This window comes from Panthera uncia, chromosome E3 (assembly GCF_023721935.1).
Source record: "Panthera uncia isolate 11264 chromosome E3, Puncia_PCG_1.0, whole genome shotgun sequence".
In the NCBI taxonomy this organism is placed as follows: Eukaryota; Metazoa; Chordata; class Mammalia; order Carnivora; family Felidae; genus Panthera; species Panthera uncia.
The window spans coordinates 10,086,008-10,103,387 of record NC_064815.1 but is presented as its reverse complement, the minus strand read 5'-3'; the positions used below and the strand labels follow the sequence as shown (position 1 = coordinate 10,103,387).

General features: G+C 39.9%; 1 protein-coding gene across 1 annotated transcript in view; it reads left to right on the top strand.

Moving 5' to 3' along the window:
- Nucleotides 1–11,589, top strand: part of GPR139 (G protein-coupled receptor 139) — a 38,244-nt gene extending 26,655 nt beyond the window's left edge. The window contains exon 2 of the mRNA XM_049638373.1: nucleotides 10,655–11,589. Coding sequence (XP_049494330.1) covers nucleotides 10,655–11,589 — 935 coding nt within the window. The remainder of the gene's footprint in view (nucleotides 1–10,654) is intronic.
- The last annotated feature ends 5,791 nt before the right edge of the window (nucleotides 11,590–17,380 follow it).

The window sequence follows — 17,380 nt, the reverse complement described above, 5'->3', positions numbered from 1 at the left end:
GTTTGCAACAAACCCTGGAGCCATAAAAACACAGCTGCATCTATCACTTGACCCAGGATGGTACCACTGAGTGCTTTCAAGATACTTCTTCGACTTACCAGCTGTGCCATGTTGGACAGGTGCCTAACCCTCCCTTCATCAGTTTCCTTCTTTGTAAATGGAGACCAGAGCCTACATTCTCCTTGCACTGTTATGCCCTTACATCTTTCTTTAAATCAACTCATTTTCTTAATAAACTGAACTTATTTTATAAGCATGTTTTTAATCACTACCGTAAATGAAAAAATAACATTCCTCTAATTCCATTTAAACTAAACACATAACTTTTAAAGTAAAATTATTCACTGAGGAGGGCACCTTTTGGGATGAGCACTGGGTGTTGTATGGAAACCAATTTGACAATAAATTTCATATATTGAAAAAAAAAGTAAAATTATTCATCAGTGAATCACATAAAATCACCTCATCTCTACAGAGCCAGCAGGCTCATAGTAGGTGCTCAATGTATAGTAGTCATAAGAAAATAAACTTTGGTACCAAGCAGTATGATTTGGAAACTTTTGAGTCTATTGGCCAACTTGAGACCTAGCAGTTGTCATGGTTACCCCAAGCCGGTGCTCCTGGTCAAAAAGTCAGAAGGAATTTTGCAGTCAAGAGAAGGCCAAATGATTGGCCCAGATGAATGTGATGACCAGTCCAGGTACTAATTCACTTTCCCCATTGTCTTGAGTCAGACTACCCTGGCAACCATCTTAGCTCTTGCCGACTATTCATCTGCAAGGGTCAGCCTTGCTAGATCTCAACTAGTTCTGGTCTACAATGGAAACCGCTGCTTTGTTAGATTCTAGGAAAAGCCAGGAAGACTGCATCCTGTATCCAGGGCTCAAACCCCCAGGGCAAATCCACAGCATTTGTTCCACCACGGCAAATATCACTAACCCAACACAGCACTACTAAACTCAGGCATGGTTTTAGAACAGGGAACATGGTAGCCACTACCAAAAGACTGAAGATGGACCGTGTTTTGCCAATCCTGTCTCAGGCTGTGCAATCACCCTTCACATGAGACTGTAGAAATAGAGGAAATACTACCCTTAGCTTTGAAAATAATCCACTCCAGTGCTAAATGCGGTGACAAATAGGGGTCTCCACAAGAAAATAGAGAAGAACATGATAGTAAAGCTACAAAGAAAATTAAAGAGCTATCAAAATAAAAACTAAAATTTTAAAAGAACAAAGGCTATTTCAGAGAAAGCAAGAGACAACTGAGTCATCGTGTAACAATGCCTCTTCAGGGCCCTAGAAAACAGCCAGCGTTCCTCTCCACCAAGCAGAGAAACAAAGTGAGGAGTAGCCAGTGGAATACCACTGCAGCTAGAGGGATTAAGTTAGAGGCAATAAAGAATTTCAGGATAGGGTGACAGGATTATTAGTGCCTGGAATTATAGCTTAAGGGAAACTAGAATCTTCTCTGGGATTCCTGGAGAGCTCAGACTCTCTCTGACTCATCTCTGCTCCCAGCACAGTGTCTGGCCTCTAGCTCAATAATTGTCTGCTGAACTGCACTTTCCAGGTGTAAAAAGTAACAATAGGTAACATAGGTGTAAAAAGAAACAACAGGTAAAATTTACTGAGGGCTCATTATATGCCAAAAACTATGCTAAGCATTACACACACGGTATTTCATGTATCTTTATAACAACCAACGGGGGTATGTTTATTATGATGCCCATTTCACAGGTGTAGGAACTGAGGCTCAGAGAGATTAACACTACACTTCACAAACTCTTCCAACTAGGATAGGTTCTTATGTACCTGGATATTTTGGGTGAGGTTAAGCCTGCAAAGAACAACAACAACAAACCCAAATGGCTCTTTAGAGCCCTCCTGGGAATCTGGAAGCCATCCCTCAAGGACTGCCTTTCCCATAGGGTGAGGGTTGGGACCCACTGCCTGTCTTCACTAGTCCACAGTCAGTTTTGTGCCACTAATAACCAAAAGCAAGAAAGACTTTTGCATTCCCAAACTTCTGCCCTGGAGCAAGAGGAACAATGAAGAGACAGGACAGCCACTGGCCAGCTAGTAGTGCCTGCGGTTGGAACCACATGGCAAGACTGCTACCCTCAATTCCTTCCCTGTTCCTCTCCTAGGAGCTCTCAGGGCAGAACCACCTGAAGACCTTCTAGTACCATCCATGGAGGCCAAAAAGACTGAACACCAAGTCATGAGCATCATGCTTTATTCCCTCTTCCTCCCTACCCTCCAAGATCCAGAGTGGAACAGGTAACAGTGAGGAAGATGACAACCTCCAAGAGTCAATGCCCATCACACAATTCAATCTCCACTCCCCAGCTGATCTAAACAAAGGCAGTGCTGACTTCTTGCCTGGGAGGCTTAAACATTGCTTCTCCTAAAAATCTATCCTTGGGGCATCTCCCAGGAACAGCTAAAATAACACCATTGAAATTGCTTACAATGTTAGGGGTCCTTGTACTTCTGTAGGACAACAGGCCTAACTCTTCCAGTGCAAAAAACAGACAACTTTAAGGAGGAGAGATGCATTTAAGTCACCAAGGATGGTGAAATTCACAAGAATATAATTTAGGATGCAGAAAAAGAGGATTTGCAGAAGGGAACCTCAGGAATCAGCCCAGATAAGAAATTCTCTGTCCTTTTCTGAAGACCTCCATGAACCAAGCAACTGTGGTGTCTGGCCTGCTCTGTTTCACATAGCAGCCATTATAATCAAAAAGTTCTTCTTGGTGCCTAATCTAAATCCTTTTGTAGTTTCAACTTGAGTTCTTTTCCTTTTTCCAAATTTTTTTAGCTGCCTTTAGGAAGAAAGAGAGATATGGAAAGAGGGAGAGAGGGAGGAAGAAGGGGAAAAAACTGTGTTACCCTTTAAACCAGCATTTCTACTTTTGGGAATTTATTCTACAGATAAACAAAAAGATGCTTAATGAAGTTCTTCAGTGGCCAAACAAAAAATAAGATAAAATAAATAATGTTCAGCCATAGGTGAATATTTCATGAATATTATTGACATGGGAAAAATCCACGATTTATTTCTAATTTCAAAAAAAATCAATTTGCACAACAGTTTTATTGTATGATCTCCTTGTGTAGCAGTAATTATTACTAATTACATTTATAATTTATAATAACTGCTGTCACTTGGGGTTCCACTGAGCTGGACATCAAAGATGGCACACTCAAATGGCTGACAATTAATGTTGGATTCGGCTATGAGATCACCTGGGGCTTTCAACCAGAGTCCTGCACACCTTTCCATCTGACTTGGGATTCTCATAGCTGGGTTCCAAACTGGAACATCCCAAGACCAAGTATTCAGAAGGCCCACATATTACCTGTACATACAAAGTCACCCCTGTATGTACAGACCCATAGTCTATTGCTCAAAAGTATATCACAGGACCAGCTCCAATTCAAGGGGAGGAGACTACCCAAAGGCATGAATATTCAGACATGTGGTTCATCAAGGGCTATCTATGAGACTAGGCACTACAATACCTTTGGAAAATGGGATTTGGACAGACTTTCACATTCCAATGTCTAATGTAGTAGTTAAATATGTAAACTGGGAGGCAGAAAGCCTGGTTTAATGTCCTAGATCACCACTTGCTTGCTGTGTGACCTCGAACAAGTTTCTTAACCTCTCTTGAGCCTTAATGCTCTCAAATCATAGTTCCAACCTCATAGGTGGTTGTGAAGATTAAATGATATATGGTCTGTTAAGATGCTTACAAGTAAATGCTCAATAAAAATGAGCTAATAATAATATAATTACATGTCAATATAATGTTTAAGTTTTTATAAGTATATGTTTTACTTTTGTAATTGAAAAAACTAATTTTCAATGACAAAAAAAAAAAAAAAAAAAAGAAATGCAGCAGAAATGAGAGAGATAAACTCAAAACTCCCAGTCAATGCTCTGTTCCACCTACTTCTTCCAAGGAACCTACAGGAACCATATACTCCTCACAGACACAGAAAATACCTCTGGAAAACTTTGACCCTTTACCTCTGCACCAGTAGGCCATTCGATGGTAGGGTCTGACAGCCAAACCCATGTTGTTCTTTCAGCCACTCCCCAAATCCTCTCAGGTTTGAGCATAGTAAGCTGCAAAGTACAGGAAATTAATTCCCCCAAGAATATAACCAAGAAGCTTTGCAATCACAAAACACGGGCTTTCTATTACCCAGGAGCTTAAAACTGCCCTGTGACACCATTGACAGAAAGGATTTGCTTTTTTGAAGCATTGACATTTTGATTGTGAAGTTCACTGGGGCTTGCTTAGGTTTCCACAACAACAGAGTCTTGGGCTGGTTAGTTTGAGAGAAAACCTGAGAAATAGAATATCAGGCGGTGATGACTTGGGTTTCTTTGGTTGTTTTGTTTGTTTGTTTGTTTGTTTGTTTGTTTCACCCATTATAAATACGCACAGACCCTGTCAACACCACTCCTTTTCTTTGGGGGAAAACGTGCCACCAAAGAAATGAAGGGATTTCTTGATGTAATTACAGCAAATGTGAAACCTTAAGAGTTGAAAACTCTACCTTCTCATTTCTTTTTCAGAAAATCAATACACAGGCATCTTTCCATTCCCCTCCTAGTTTCTGTGGCTCACACATGCTCTCTCATCCCAAGGATCTCCTAAGTGTGCTTGATGTTGCCTTGGGGGCAAATCTATCTGTACAAAAGAAACGGGAGACTCAGTGTCTGCGGGTTAGTTTCTCAAGAGAGACAATTACTAGAAACTTAAGGAAATGTCAAATAGGAATACGTAGCAATTTCGTTTGGACTCAATGACTTGCCTGACTTAAAGCATTAATTAGATGGGGCTGAAATATTTTTTAAAGAGCTTGGATATGGAGAATTTTTAGCACCACACTGCAAATAGCATTCATCTGGAGAGTAAGAGACAGTGGTGAAGAGTCATTCCCTGCCGAACATATAGTAAGTTTTTTTTTTTCCCTGGGGAGACCCCAGCATTTATCCATTCCTGCTTCCTTATAGGCTGGCAGGTGGGGCAGGAACATGGGAGAGAAATGACAGCACTTAGTTCTAAATCAGGGGCAACCCAGGAAACAGGAAATCACTTTCCTCCAGCTGAGAACCCTTTCCTGTGATCAAAAATAAACAACACAGAACTTGATATGCCATAAAGTCAGAAAGAACTAGAGTCACTTTCTGGCTCTCCCACTTACTCCGGATGTGGCTTTGGGCAAATAACCTAAAGATCCAATCCTCAGTTTCCTCATCTATAAAATGGGGATGATAATAGGACTGATAAGAGGCCTTCTTTCTGTTCCATGAATACCATATTCATTCCCACCTCAGGGCCTTTGCACTTGGCATTCCCACTGCCTAGAATTCTTTTCCCACAAGTCTTTTCATGGCAGATAACCTTCTTTTCACCCTTAATTAAACTCAAATGTCACTTCCTAACCTAAAGAATAATCTCCCATCAATTTGTCTCATCCCTGGGTTTTATTCTGGATAGTATGCTGTCTGAAATTCTCTTGTACATTTTTATATTTATTTATTGTCTGTCTTCCTCACCATACAATAAAGCAACTTGTGCATTTTGTTAACCCATGCATCTCCAACACCTCATACAATGCCTAGCACATAGGAAATGCTCTGCTAAAATTTGCTAAAGGAGTGGACTCTCAGTCAATAGCTAACATTCATTGAAAACTTAACCACATGCCACGCACTGTTCTAAACACTTTGTAAAAATTATCTCACTTGATTCTCAAAACAACCCTCTCAAGGAGATATTCTTATTAACCTGATTTTATAAAGAAGGAAACTGAAATGCAAAGAGATTGAATAAATCTGCCCAAAGGCAAAGAGCCAATAAGCAGTAGGGCCAGGGCTAAACTCCAGCAGCCCAGCCCCAGACTCCACACACTTAATCCAGAGTCCTGACGCTCTTTGATACATAACCATCAGACCTGATTTTACAGCTTGAATTTATAAAGCCCTGAGTGTATATGATTAGATCAAAGTAGCCAGACTTTTGACCCACACCTTCCCCCAAATCATTCTATGTGTGTTCACCAATCCCTCTTAAATCACCTGTGTGTTCTCTCTCATTTATCTTTTTTTTTTAATTTATCTTTATTTATTTTTGAGAGACAGAATGAGACAGAGCATGAGCAGAGGAGGGGCAGAGAGAGGAGACACAGACTCTGAAGCAGGCTCCAAGCTCTGAGCAAGCATTCAGCACAGAGCCCGATGTGTAGCTAGAACCCACAAACCGTGAGATCATGACCTGAGCCGAAGTCAGACACCTAACCAACTGAGCCACCCAGGCGCCCCTCTCATTTATCTCTTTAATACTTAGTTACTTGTGGGTTTTTCTATACTTTCTGAGTGGAGACTCTGAATACCAATTTGTTTCTACCATGGGCCCATGCACACAAAAGGTAGATGCTAAATACTTTTTGAAAAGACTTCTAAATGAATAAAACATTTTGGAACATTTTTCAACACAATACAGCAAGAGTGTGTGGGTGCTTGGGTGGCTCAGTCGGTTGAGCATACGACTCTTGATTTCCAGAGTGGTCATGATCCCAGGGTCATTGGATTGAGCCCTGTCAGGCTCCACAGTGAGCATGTGGCTTTCTTGAGACTCTCTCTCTCTCTCTCTCTCTGTCTCTCCCTCTCTCCCTCTGCCCCTCTCCCCAACTTGCTTTCTCTCTACAATAAAAATAAAATAAAATGTGCATTCTATTAAAAAAAAGAGAAGGGACGCCAGGGTGGCTCAGTCAGTTAAGCCTCTGACTTCAGCTCAGGTCATGATTTTGCAGTCTGTGAGTTCGAGCCCCACATCTGGCTCTGGGCTGACGGCTCGGAGCCTGGAGCCTGCTTCAGATTCTGTGTCTCCCTCTCTCTCTGCCCCTCCCCACTCAGGCTCTGTCTCTCTCTCTCTCAAAAATAAATAAACATTAAAAATTTTTAAAAAAGAGAGAGAACAAAAATGTATACAAAGCAAGTAGAAAATTAACATTAGCATTCCTTGCCTTAATAAACCCAACTCTTCATGCTTTTGCCAACTCAGGGCCTTTGCATATGCCGTTTTCCTTGCCTGAAACACACTTTCTACTCTCACCCTTTTTGCCTATTTACTTCCTCCTGGTTCTCCAAATTTCAGCTTGAACATCATTTCCTCAGTAAATCTTTTATCACTCATACCACTTACAGCTTCCAGTTACATATTTTCTACTGTGGCTCTTCAGTTAACTTTTTGGTTTTTTGCCTAAAAGATTCTAAACTCCATGAAGGCAAGACCATCCATGTCTATTTTGGTCAACATCTCCTCCCAGGGCATAGCTCATAATCAATGCACAAAAACATTGTTGAATGCATGAATAAACTTTTGAAATTTCGTGTTTACAAATGCAAAAAAACTTTGCTTTAATGGGACTTTTTTTTTAATTTTTTTTAATGTTTATTTATTTTTGAGAGAGATCGACAGAGTGCAAGTGGGGGAGGGGCAGAGAGCAAGGGAGACACAGAATCTGAAGCAGGCTCCAGGCTCTGAGCTGTCAGCACAGAGCTTGATGTGGGGCTCAAACCCACGAACCGTGAGATCATGACCTGAGCTGAAGTCGGACGCTTAACCGGCTGAGCCACCCAGGCGCCCCAGGACCTCTTTTCTTAAGTAGTGACTTCAAATAGAATTTACTCATTATTTTTCTCTTTTGTATACACTGTAATATATCTGCATGGTACCCCCACCACTACCTGGAATTATTCATATTGCAGAGTGGTTTAGAGCATAGGCATTGGTCCTGGGTTTGAATTCTGGCTAATAAATATCATAAATGCTTAACTCTTCACTGCTTCAAAATATTATTTCAAAGTGCTTTGAAAAAGAGCAAGAATAGCACAGACTTAAAAACAAAAACTAACAGTAGGAAATACAGAGAGGATATGAGGAAACTAGAACTCTCATACCCTGCTGTTGGGAATGTAAGTTAGTAAAACCACTTTACAGACCAATTCAGCTGTAGATGGTAGAGATAAAGATGCACTTACTCTAGAACATAATAAATATACTTGTACATGTATATTACCCAAGAGAAACTCTCAAATATCAAGCTGTTAACTACAGCAGTTTTTAATAGCAAAACCTTGGGACTAATTTAAATGTACATTGTTTTATTTTTTGTTTTAATTTTTTTTAATGTTTATTTTTGAGAGAGACAGAGTGTCAGCAGGGGTGGGTCCGAGAGAGAGAGAGAGGGAGACACCAAATCTGAAGCAGGCTTCAGGCTCTGGACTGTCAGCACAGAGCCTGATGCAGGGCTTGAACTCAAGAACTGTGAGATTATGACCTGAGCCGAAGTCGGAGGCTTAACCAACTGAGCCACCCAGGTCCCCCTAAATGTACATTGTTTTATACGCGCGTGCGCGCGCGCGCACACACACACGTATGTCTATATGTGTATATATGCACATATTATGTAGACATACATGTGTGTACATGCCTATACATGCCTATTATACAGAAATATATACAGACATGTGTATATATGTACAGATTTGTCTCTGTACGTATATGCGAATAAGTAAATTACAGTAATTTTATATAATGGAATCCTATATAGTCATTAAAATGAGTGAATGAGAGCTGCATGTATCAACAATATGGTCTCTAAAACATAATGTTGAGTGGAAACAGAAGCATATAGAATGGATGGTCCAATCTAAAGAAAAGTAAGGGTATGCAAATGTGGCCCTGAAGATTACAGCATGGGGTTTGCCTCTAGAGACAGAGAAAGAAGGAGGGAAGGAAAAGAATGGGCCTGGGACAATTTCAAAGAGGACTTCAATTGTATCTACAGTGTCAGTTCTTTTTTTTTAAGAACTGAAACAAATATGTTAAAATGTTAACATTTATTTAATCTGAGTGAAGAGTGCACCAGGATATGTATATTACAAGCTAATTTTACAAGTGAACTATTGTATAACATTTTAAAAAATGAGATTAAGAGAGATTCAGATGCCAACTCTACCACCAGACTTCAGAAAAGAGACATAAGTTCTCTGATACTCCTGTTTTCAAAATAGGATTAATAGTGTCGACTGAAAATTAATGAGATTCAATGTGCAGAATGACTTATAGATATTATCCACTGGAATATCATTTTAGAATGAGTCCCTAACAACTTTCCAGATGTGTCTTATTCAGAGAGACTTTTTTTTTAACTGATCAGAAATTATACGCATGCATGTCAAGGGGCACCTGGCTGGCTCAGTTGGAAGAGTATGTGACTCTTGATCTCAAAGTCATTCAAGCCCCATGTTAGGTACAGAAATTACTTTAAAAAAAAAAAAAAACAACTTTAGAAGAAGAAATTATATGCATGCATTTTCAAAACAAATCACACACCAAGAAAAATAATGTATTGCTACTGTTTGTTCAAAAACTATATATATTATAAAGACATATATAAGGATAGACTATTTATTACTGTGATTGCCCTGAGGGAGGGGTATTTGGGTGGTTGGAGAACAAGAAGGGAAATTTACTTCTCCCTGCTATTATTTCTAATTATGTACCCTATTGTAGATTACAGCTCTTCTGTGATACGATGGCGTTACATCCTGATAAACCCATCATAAAAATTGAAAATGCATGGAATACACCTAATCTACTGAACATCATAGCTTAGCCTAGCCTACCTTAAATATTCTTAGAACATTTACATTAGCCTATGGTTGGGCAAAATCATCTAACACAAAGCTTTTTGAATACTGGACTGAAAGTGAGAAACAGAATGGTTATACAGGTACAGATGGTCGTTAAGTGTGTCAGTTTTAAGACCTCATGATCACGTGATTGACTGGGAGCTCTGACTTACTGCTGTTGCCCAGCATAACAAGAGTCTCATACCGCACATCACTAACCCAGGAAAAGATCCAAATTCAAAATCCCAAGTACAATTTCTACTGAATGCCTATAGCTTTTGCACCATAGTAAAGTCAGAAAATCGTAAGTTGAACCATCATAAATCAGAGACCATCGGCACCTACTCTAAAAATAAATATAATTTATCTTTAAATTAATCTGAAGGTAATGATCTTCTCCACTCCATCAATACTAAACCTACATAAAAAGGAAAGGTCCTAAAATCCAGGTTCCAAAAAGGTTCTTAAGAGGTTAGTCTCCTACCTGAACACATGAAGCAGGGAACACCCCATATTTTCCTGCATGCATGAGGACAAAAGAAAGAACATGGGATTTCGGATTAGGGGATCTAGGCTTGGTTCCTGTCGCCAGCACTTATTAACTGTGTGACCTTAAGTGAATTCCTTAAGCCCTCTGGGCCCCAGTTTCATTTCTGAAGTGAGGATAATGGCAACACCACCTCCAATGATTGTGAGGAATAGTTTATTTATTCCTACAATATTAAATTACGAGTATGTAATTTTGTCACAATAGTATCCAGATGGCTGCATGAGCTATAATTTGTAGTGTAGAGACTGTCTTTCAAAAACACTGGTTTGGTCCCTTTGGCTTCCATGGAAGTACCCATAAACATAAGCCTAGGGCCCTATATTAGCCAATGAAGTCATCTGACTTCAGAGATAAACCAGATTCTCTTCTCTCCACAGCCAATATCCTGACAGTGATCATTCTCTCTCAGCTGGTAGCTAGAAGGCAGAAGTCATCCTACAACTATCTCTTGGCACTTGCTGCTGCTGACATCTTGGTCCTCTTTTTCATTGTGTTTGTGGACTTCCTGTTGGAAGACTTCATCTTGAACATGCAGATGCCTCAGGTGCCCAATAAGATCATAGAAGTGCTGGAATTTTCATCCATCCACACTTCTATTTGGATTACTGTTCCATTAACCATTGATCGGTATATCGCGGTCTGCCACCCACTCAAGTACCACACGGTCTCCTACCCAGCCCGCACCCGGAAAGTCATTGTAAGTGTTTACATCACCTGCTTCCTGACCAGCATCCCCTACTACTGGTGGCCCAACATCTGGACTGAAGACTACATCAGCACCTCCATGCATCACGTCCTTATCTGGATTCACTGCTTCACCGTGTACTTGGTGCCCTGCTCCATTTTCTTCATCTTGAACTCAATCATTGTGTACAAGCTCAGGAGGAAAAGCAATTTTCGCCTCCGTGGCTATTCCACAGGGAAAACTACTGCCATCTTGTTCACCATTACCTCCATCTTTGCCACACTCTGGGCCCCCCGCATCGTCATGATTCTCTACCACCTCTATGGGGCACCTATCCAAAACCGCTGGCTGGTGCACATCATGTCCGACATTGCCAACATGCTGGCCCTTCTGAACACAGCCATCAACTTCTTCCTCTACTGCTTCATCAGCAAGAGGTTCCGCACTATGGCAGCCGCCACGCTCAAGGCCTTCTTCAAGTGCCAAAAGCAACCTGTACAGTTCTACACCAACCATAACTTTTCCATAACAAGTAGCCCCTGGATCTCACCAGCCAACTCACACTGTATCAAGATGCTGGTGTACCAGTATGACAAAAATGGAAAACCTATAAAAGTATCCCCATGACCTCACAGGTTTGGCACCTAGTGCCTCTGTCTAATCTATTTCCAGATGGGAGGGTAGCCCACTTAAAAGTGCTAACCTGATTTCCTATCTCCACAGACTGAGCAACCCTCAGACTGGTAGATGAGAAAAGATGGAAGAGAAGAAAGAAAAGCATCAATCTTGTTTTCATTTGTGCATTTACTTTCACAATGTCACTTGACAGCAGAATTTCTACCAGTTTGAAGATGTCTTTAGAGGTTGTGTCATCATCCTGTGGCCAGAGAGGACACAGGAAAGAAATAGTCTATGACTTTGCCTTGGCACCATCCAGTCATTGGGAACCTCTCATTTATGTGACACACCAAGCCACAATAGCAGGTAGCTGAGTCCACACTCTTCCTCTAAGAGCTGAGGTCAACCATCGCTTCCCTGTGCCATCCCCAGCAGCTAATAATGCTGACCATTGGGATTTGGGATTTTTCCAAGGTGCCCTTTGTCCTAGAGAAGGTTGTGGTCTTGAAGTGGCCCTGGAACCCTAAGTTACAGGATGACACTGTAAGGGGACAAGCAAGTATTAATCCCATCCAAACTCTGGCCAGAGCTTCTTTGGAAAGGCTTCAAACCAACATAACTATGACCCTCAGACTTGGGTCTAAAATGCAGGCTTTCTATTTGTCATTATGTATAGATTTTATCTATCTCCTCCAAAACAAAGACCCCTGCCTGGTGCGTGGGGGGAAAGGAGGATCTCTTGAGCCCAGAAAAACAAAAAAATAAGCCCACTCTTGCCATTGTTCCGATCCATCCCGTGTCAGCTGTGTATGATCCCTTTACTCAAAATAGCTTATTGCGGTGCCACTTAAGCTTCCTGGAGAAGCCTTTTACATGTAGAGTTAACAACCCTGCCTCCTTGCTTGCTGAAGCCCTCACCAAATTGTTTTATCTGAAGTGACTTCCAAACTGGACTTAATTTTCAAGGGTCAGGAACTGTAGCCCTCCAGGTGTGAAAGGAGACATTCTTAGCTCTGCCCCACAGTCTACCTGGTATTACTATTCAGCCACAAATGCAGATAAAATTCACACGGAAAGGTGCCCATGTTGTCTGCTTGTGTGCCCTTTGATGCATATGGCTCAAAAGGGTGGTACCAGTTTTCAGTGAAGCTACTTAATTCAGATCCTTTGCAAAATGATAAAATATGAATTTATTTAGCTGTTCTCCCCTTGCCTGTCCAAGGCAAGAAGAGCTCTCTGATGTAATTAATAGGGGCTTCCCTCGGATTTGCCACTCGTGTGTACACACACATGCCCACACATGTTTGATTATATTAGGCATATATGTATCCAGTAATGTATTTTAAAAGGGAAACCATGCTGGAGTTCCACTTATTTAGCTTTTTAAAAATTTCTCTTCCAGATTACCAGTATTTTAAATTATCTGTGTTCTGGAAGAAATCTCCCAAAATGATTTTGGAATTGTATGGTGTTTTTGGTGAGCAAACAAAAAGCAAACAGTCCTCCTGGAACACTTGGTTCCTCAGGCTGGATTCTTACTACATTTTTAGTCCTAAATTGGAAGACACGTCTACCCTTTTTAAGGAAATCTGCAATAAAATGAGTATGGTAGAAAAGGCCCCAGTGCAACACAAGCCCTAAACAATTAGTCAATGCCCTCAATACTAATTCAATATAATTTTAGGTCATGGTAGTCCTGATTATTCTAATTCCTACTCCTTTTAAATGACTGCAGTAGAGTCTCATCTTACCCAAAGATTAGATTCTAAAGTCAGTGCAAAAGAAAAAAATCTGGCAAAGCCGAAGTTACTTCTGCAAGGTCCTGAGGAAGGAACCGTATTGGAGACCATATTCTAATCCTTATAAAACCTAACTCAGCTAAGTTCTTCTCCAGCAATAGAACAGATTTCTTATATCAAGGATAAGACAAAGTTGGCATGCATTTAGAGACCTCCCTTCACTGTATGAATCTAATGTATCCAAGAACATTAAGATCGCACTGGTGCAGCAAGATGCTCCCACTAGAAGAGGTTCACGGAAGTTGTATGAGGGACAAACAGGTTAGTATGTCCCATATCACACTCTCCCCAGTGCATATGTGCATCAAATGGAATGGTGGGCAGACTCCCCCACAACCTTTAAATTGCATTTCTCTTTCAGTTTCTTTTTTGCCAAGCACATGTAGTCCAAATATGTCGTGTTCATTAAGTGTGTGTATGATGCAATTCCACCACACCCCCTTATGAATGAACATTGACCAAAGGCTACCTACACTGAATATATATATATATATATATATATATATATATATATATTTTAAACACATGGCTCAAAAATGCTAGTTTGAGCTATATGTGGATGAGTCACAGTGCAATAGCTCTAAAGATTAAGCAATTCCTCTTTAAGAATGTATGCAAGATGGAAAATATGTGTGTAAATCTCAATGCTCCCTGCTCCACATTTTTAATTACATGTAAAAACTGTTGATGTTTAAAAAGTAAAAAACTGGGTGTGCATTTGGAATGTTTTTCTCATACACTCATTTATTAATTCTCTTACCAGTAGAGGTTGTACCACGTTGTATTGTGATCTTTTTTCCTTCTGGCTATATTTTATATTTTGATAAATAATATTTAAAAGAGGTCTGATTCTTGAAGGCATTCCAATGAGTTGTTATCTTCTGGTTAAAATGCATAAGAGTGCTCACTGGGTTAGGTTAATACATATGTCCTAAAATTTGTTTCAGATAATCTATGGACTTTTAATTTATTATTATTATTTATAGTAATAATTATGGACAATAATGATAAGGTTTTTAAGAAAAAAAAACTTTTAAACCTTTTCTTTCAGGCCAGTTTTGGAAAGAGCCTTGAATTTTAAAGCCTGTCATGTAAAGAGCTGCTGTTGACGGCACTTAAGCAATTGCCTTATATTAGGTTTTTGTGAAAGACTGTTAACTAGCATTTCTCTTGTGTAATTTGTGTCCCTGGTTGGACATGCAGTGATGCTACACACGTACATGCTGTGTTTTTTTATCAGACAGCTCAAGGACTGAACTGTCTCATGGGGAAAGAAATGAGGAACATGAAAGACAAACCATAAAAGACAGACCATGAGAAGGTATGAACTTCCATTTTGCAAACATTCTGCAACTGGAAGATTACTTTGCACAGTTGGAGCCTACTGGTCCAACATGAGCCTATGTGAAGTGAATCAAAGACTCTAATGTTGGCTATTCCAGTTCAAAGAATGGAATAGAATATTATCAGAGAAGAATAGTAAATGTTCATATTTTCTTAATTAGATAATATATTGTGTTTGGACTTGTTTGTATTATAATAAATTCTAATATGGTGCACACTTGGTGTTTGGAATTTGCATATATGTTCATGCTATGGCAGAACTCTGGCTAAAAATTTTTAAATGAGCTTTTTACTTATCCTTTGTGCTGGTGCTACAATGAGACCTGAATCCCACCTATCCCTTGGTTAGCCAGATATATTTCAGAATTTAAGACCACTGAACTCTGCTTCCTATAATCCTAATTAGGTAGTTTACTGGGGATAAATCTGAATTCTCTTTTGACTTTATCCTTTACATGTCTTCAAGACAATGCTGGCTATAATCATAAGAGGAAATCTAGCATAATGACAAAGAGCTTGGACTTGTTTTTCCCTCATGACTTATCTATAACTGGAAGATTTTATCTTTTGACTCCCTTCACCCATTTTTCCCACGCCTACCCCCCATCTCTGGCAACCATCAATCTGTTCCCTGTATCTATGAGCTTAGCTTTTTGTCTTGTTTTTTAAATTCCACATATAAATGAGATCATACAGTATTTTTCTTTTCTCTCTCTGACTTATTTCACTTAGGATAAAGCCCTCAAGGTCCATCCATATTGTTACAAATGGCAAGATTTTATTCTTTTTATGGCTGAATAGTATTCTGTTGTGTATATATACCACATCTTCTCTGCTCATTCATCTATTAATGGCCACTTAAGTTGTTTCTGTATCTTGTAATAGCTTGGATGTTGAACCCAGACAGTCATGGTTTCACATCCCAGCCCCACCATTTACTAAATGGGTGGCCTTCAACAATTCTTTGAAGATCTCTGAAAGACGGTCCTCACATAAAAAATGGTACAAAATTTAATTTTTTGGTTGCCTTCAAGGTAAACAGAAGCTCTCAAGGTCAGGAAACCAAGATTTGGAGTCAATTTTGGCAGGCTATAACTTTGCAGGCTATTCCACTTCCTACCTGTGTGGCCTTGCACAATGTTCTCAATCTCTCTAAGTCTCAATTTCTTCTCCATAAAATATGGCTACTAGTAATTCCAATACATACCTCATAGGGTGATTATTAATAGTAGAGCTAAAAGGAGTCTCCAAGTGCACATCATTTTACGGGTAAGGATACTGGGTCAAAAGAGGTCAATGACTTTGTCCAAAGTAGTCACTACACACTTCATGCCTCCCACTTTACCTCATTGCCTTCTCTGAAAGATTCTGACTCATGCCCTTTTTAGATTTGAGTATATTGCATAGTTTTCCAACCTTTCAAGCCCAGGTCATCCAAGCATGAGATATATTATAACTGCATCGTAATTAAAACATTTTGCTTGACCTTTCCCTCTAAGGTAGATTTTTTTTAAGTTGACTCTCTGGAATCCTAACCACAGCTCTTAAACTAGCTATGCATTTCCCACACAAACCACTATCAATTCTGACAGCCACCCACAAACTATTGTCACAATCTATCTTTGTGTCAACTTGGATAATGAAAGTAACTTACAAGTTGAGAGGGAAGCACAAAAAAGCAAAGAATTTGCTGAGAAGGTTGCAAGCAGAAGCTGTTAGGCATGGCTACAGCATCCTCATTAATTTTGTTCACCAACTCAGGAATGCAGGATAAAAGTAAGTTGATGAAGGTTGAACTGTTAAATAATAATCCATTTATTAGTGCACTCAGCTAAATGTGATGGTTCAGCTTCTACGGAGGGTATGCAATTAATCCACAAACTTGCCAGACACAACAAGGGGGATAAGAGGCTCATGTCTACTGGGATAAATAGAAACTGAATTTCCCAGGTTTATTGGGAGAATGTGTCACTGTAATGCCAGAAAAAGAAAACTTCTCTGATTAAAAAGGAGCAAAAGAGGGCCATAGGGAAGAGATTCCTTCCCATCAACTCCCTGCATGAGGAACTTACTATGTCTATAGAGCTTTGTTACCTAGTGAATGGTAATAATATAATATTTCTCTCTACTGGAGATGGAACAAAAAAGCATGTGAGACTGAAACTCAAGTATGAGAGATCCAGATCAAACCCAAAAGGGAAGTCTTCATAATGATGTCTACTCACTCCACAAATGGAGTTCTCAGAATCTGGGTATATTTTCAAATGGACTGTATATCAGAGTCTTGGAGGAAAACAAATCTCACTCAGACGGTTTCAATAAAAAGCTTTTAACCAAGGAGACCTTTAAAAATGTTCTCATCAAGATTAAGGGAACCAACAAGAGTTATTGAGATTCCTAGAAACTAGAAAAATTAGTGAAAACACTGTTACTGCAGCTCAGTGTGGCTGAACTTTGGAGGTAGGGCCCTCTAGCAAACAAGTGCCACACCATTACCAGAGATGTGAGGCCTGAGAGGAAATGGAAGATCCCCAATCTCTCTTTTCCTTCCCTCTGACAGCATGTCGATGCCCCCACCAGCAGAGCTCAAACAGAAGTCAGCCAAGAAGGGAGAGCTGGTGATGTAGTCCATAGTGGCCAGGCCTCAAGGCACAAAC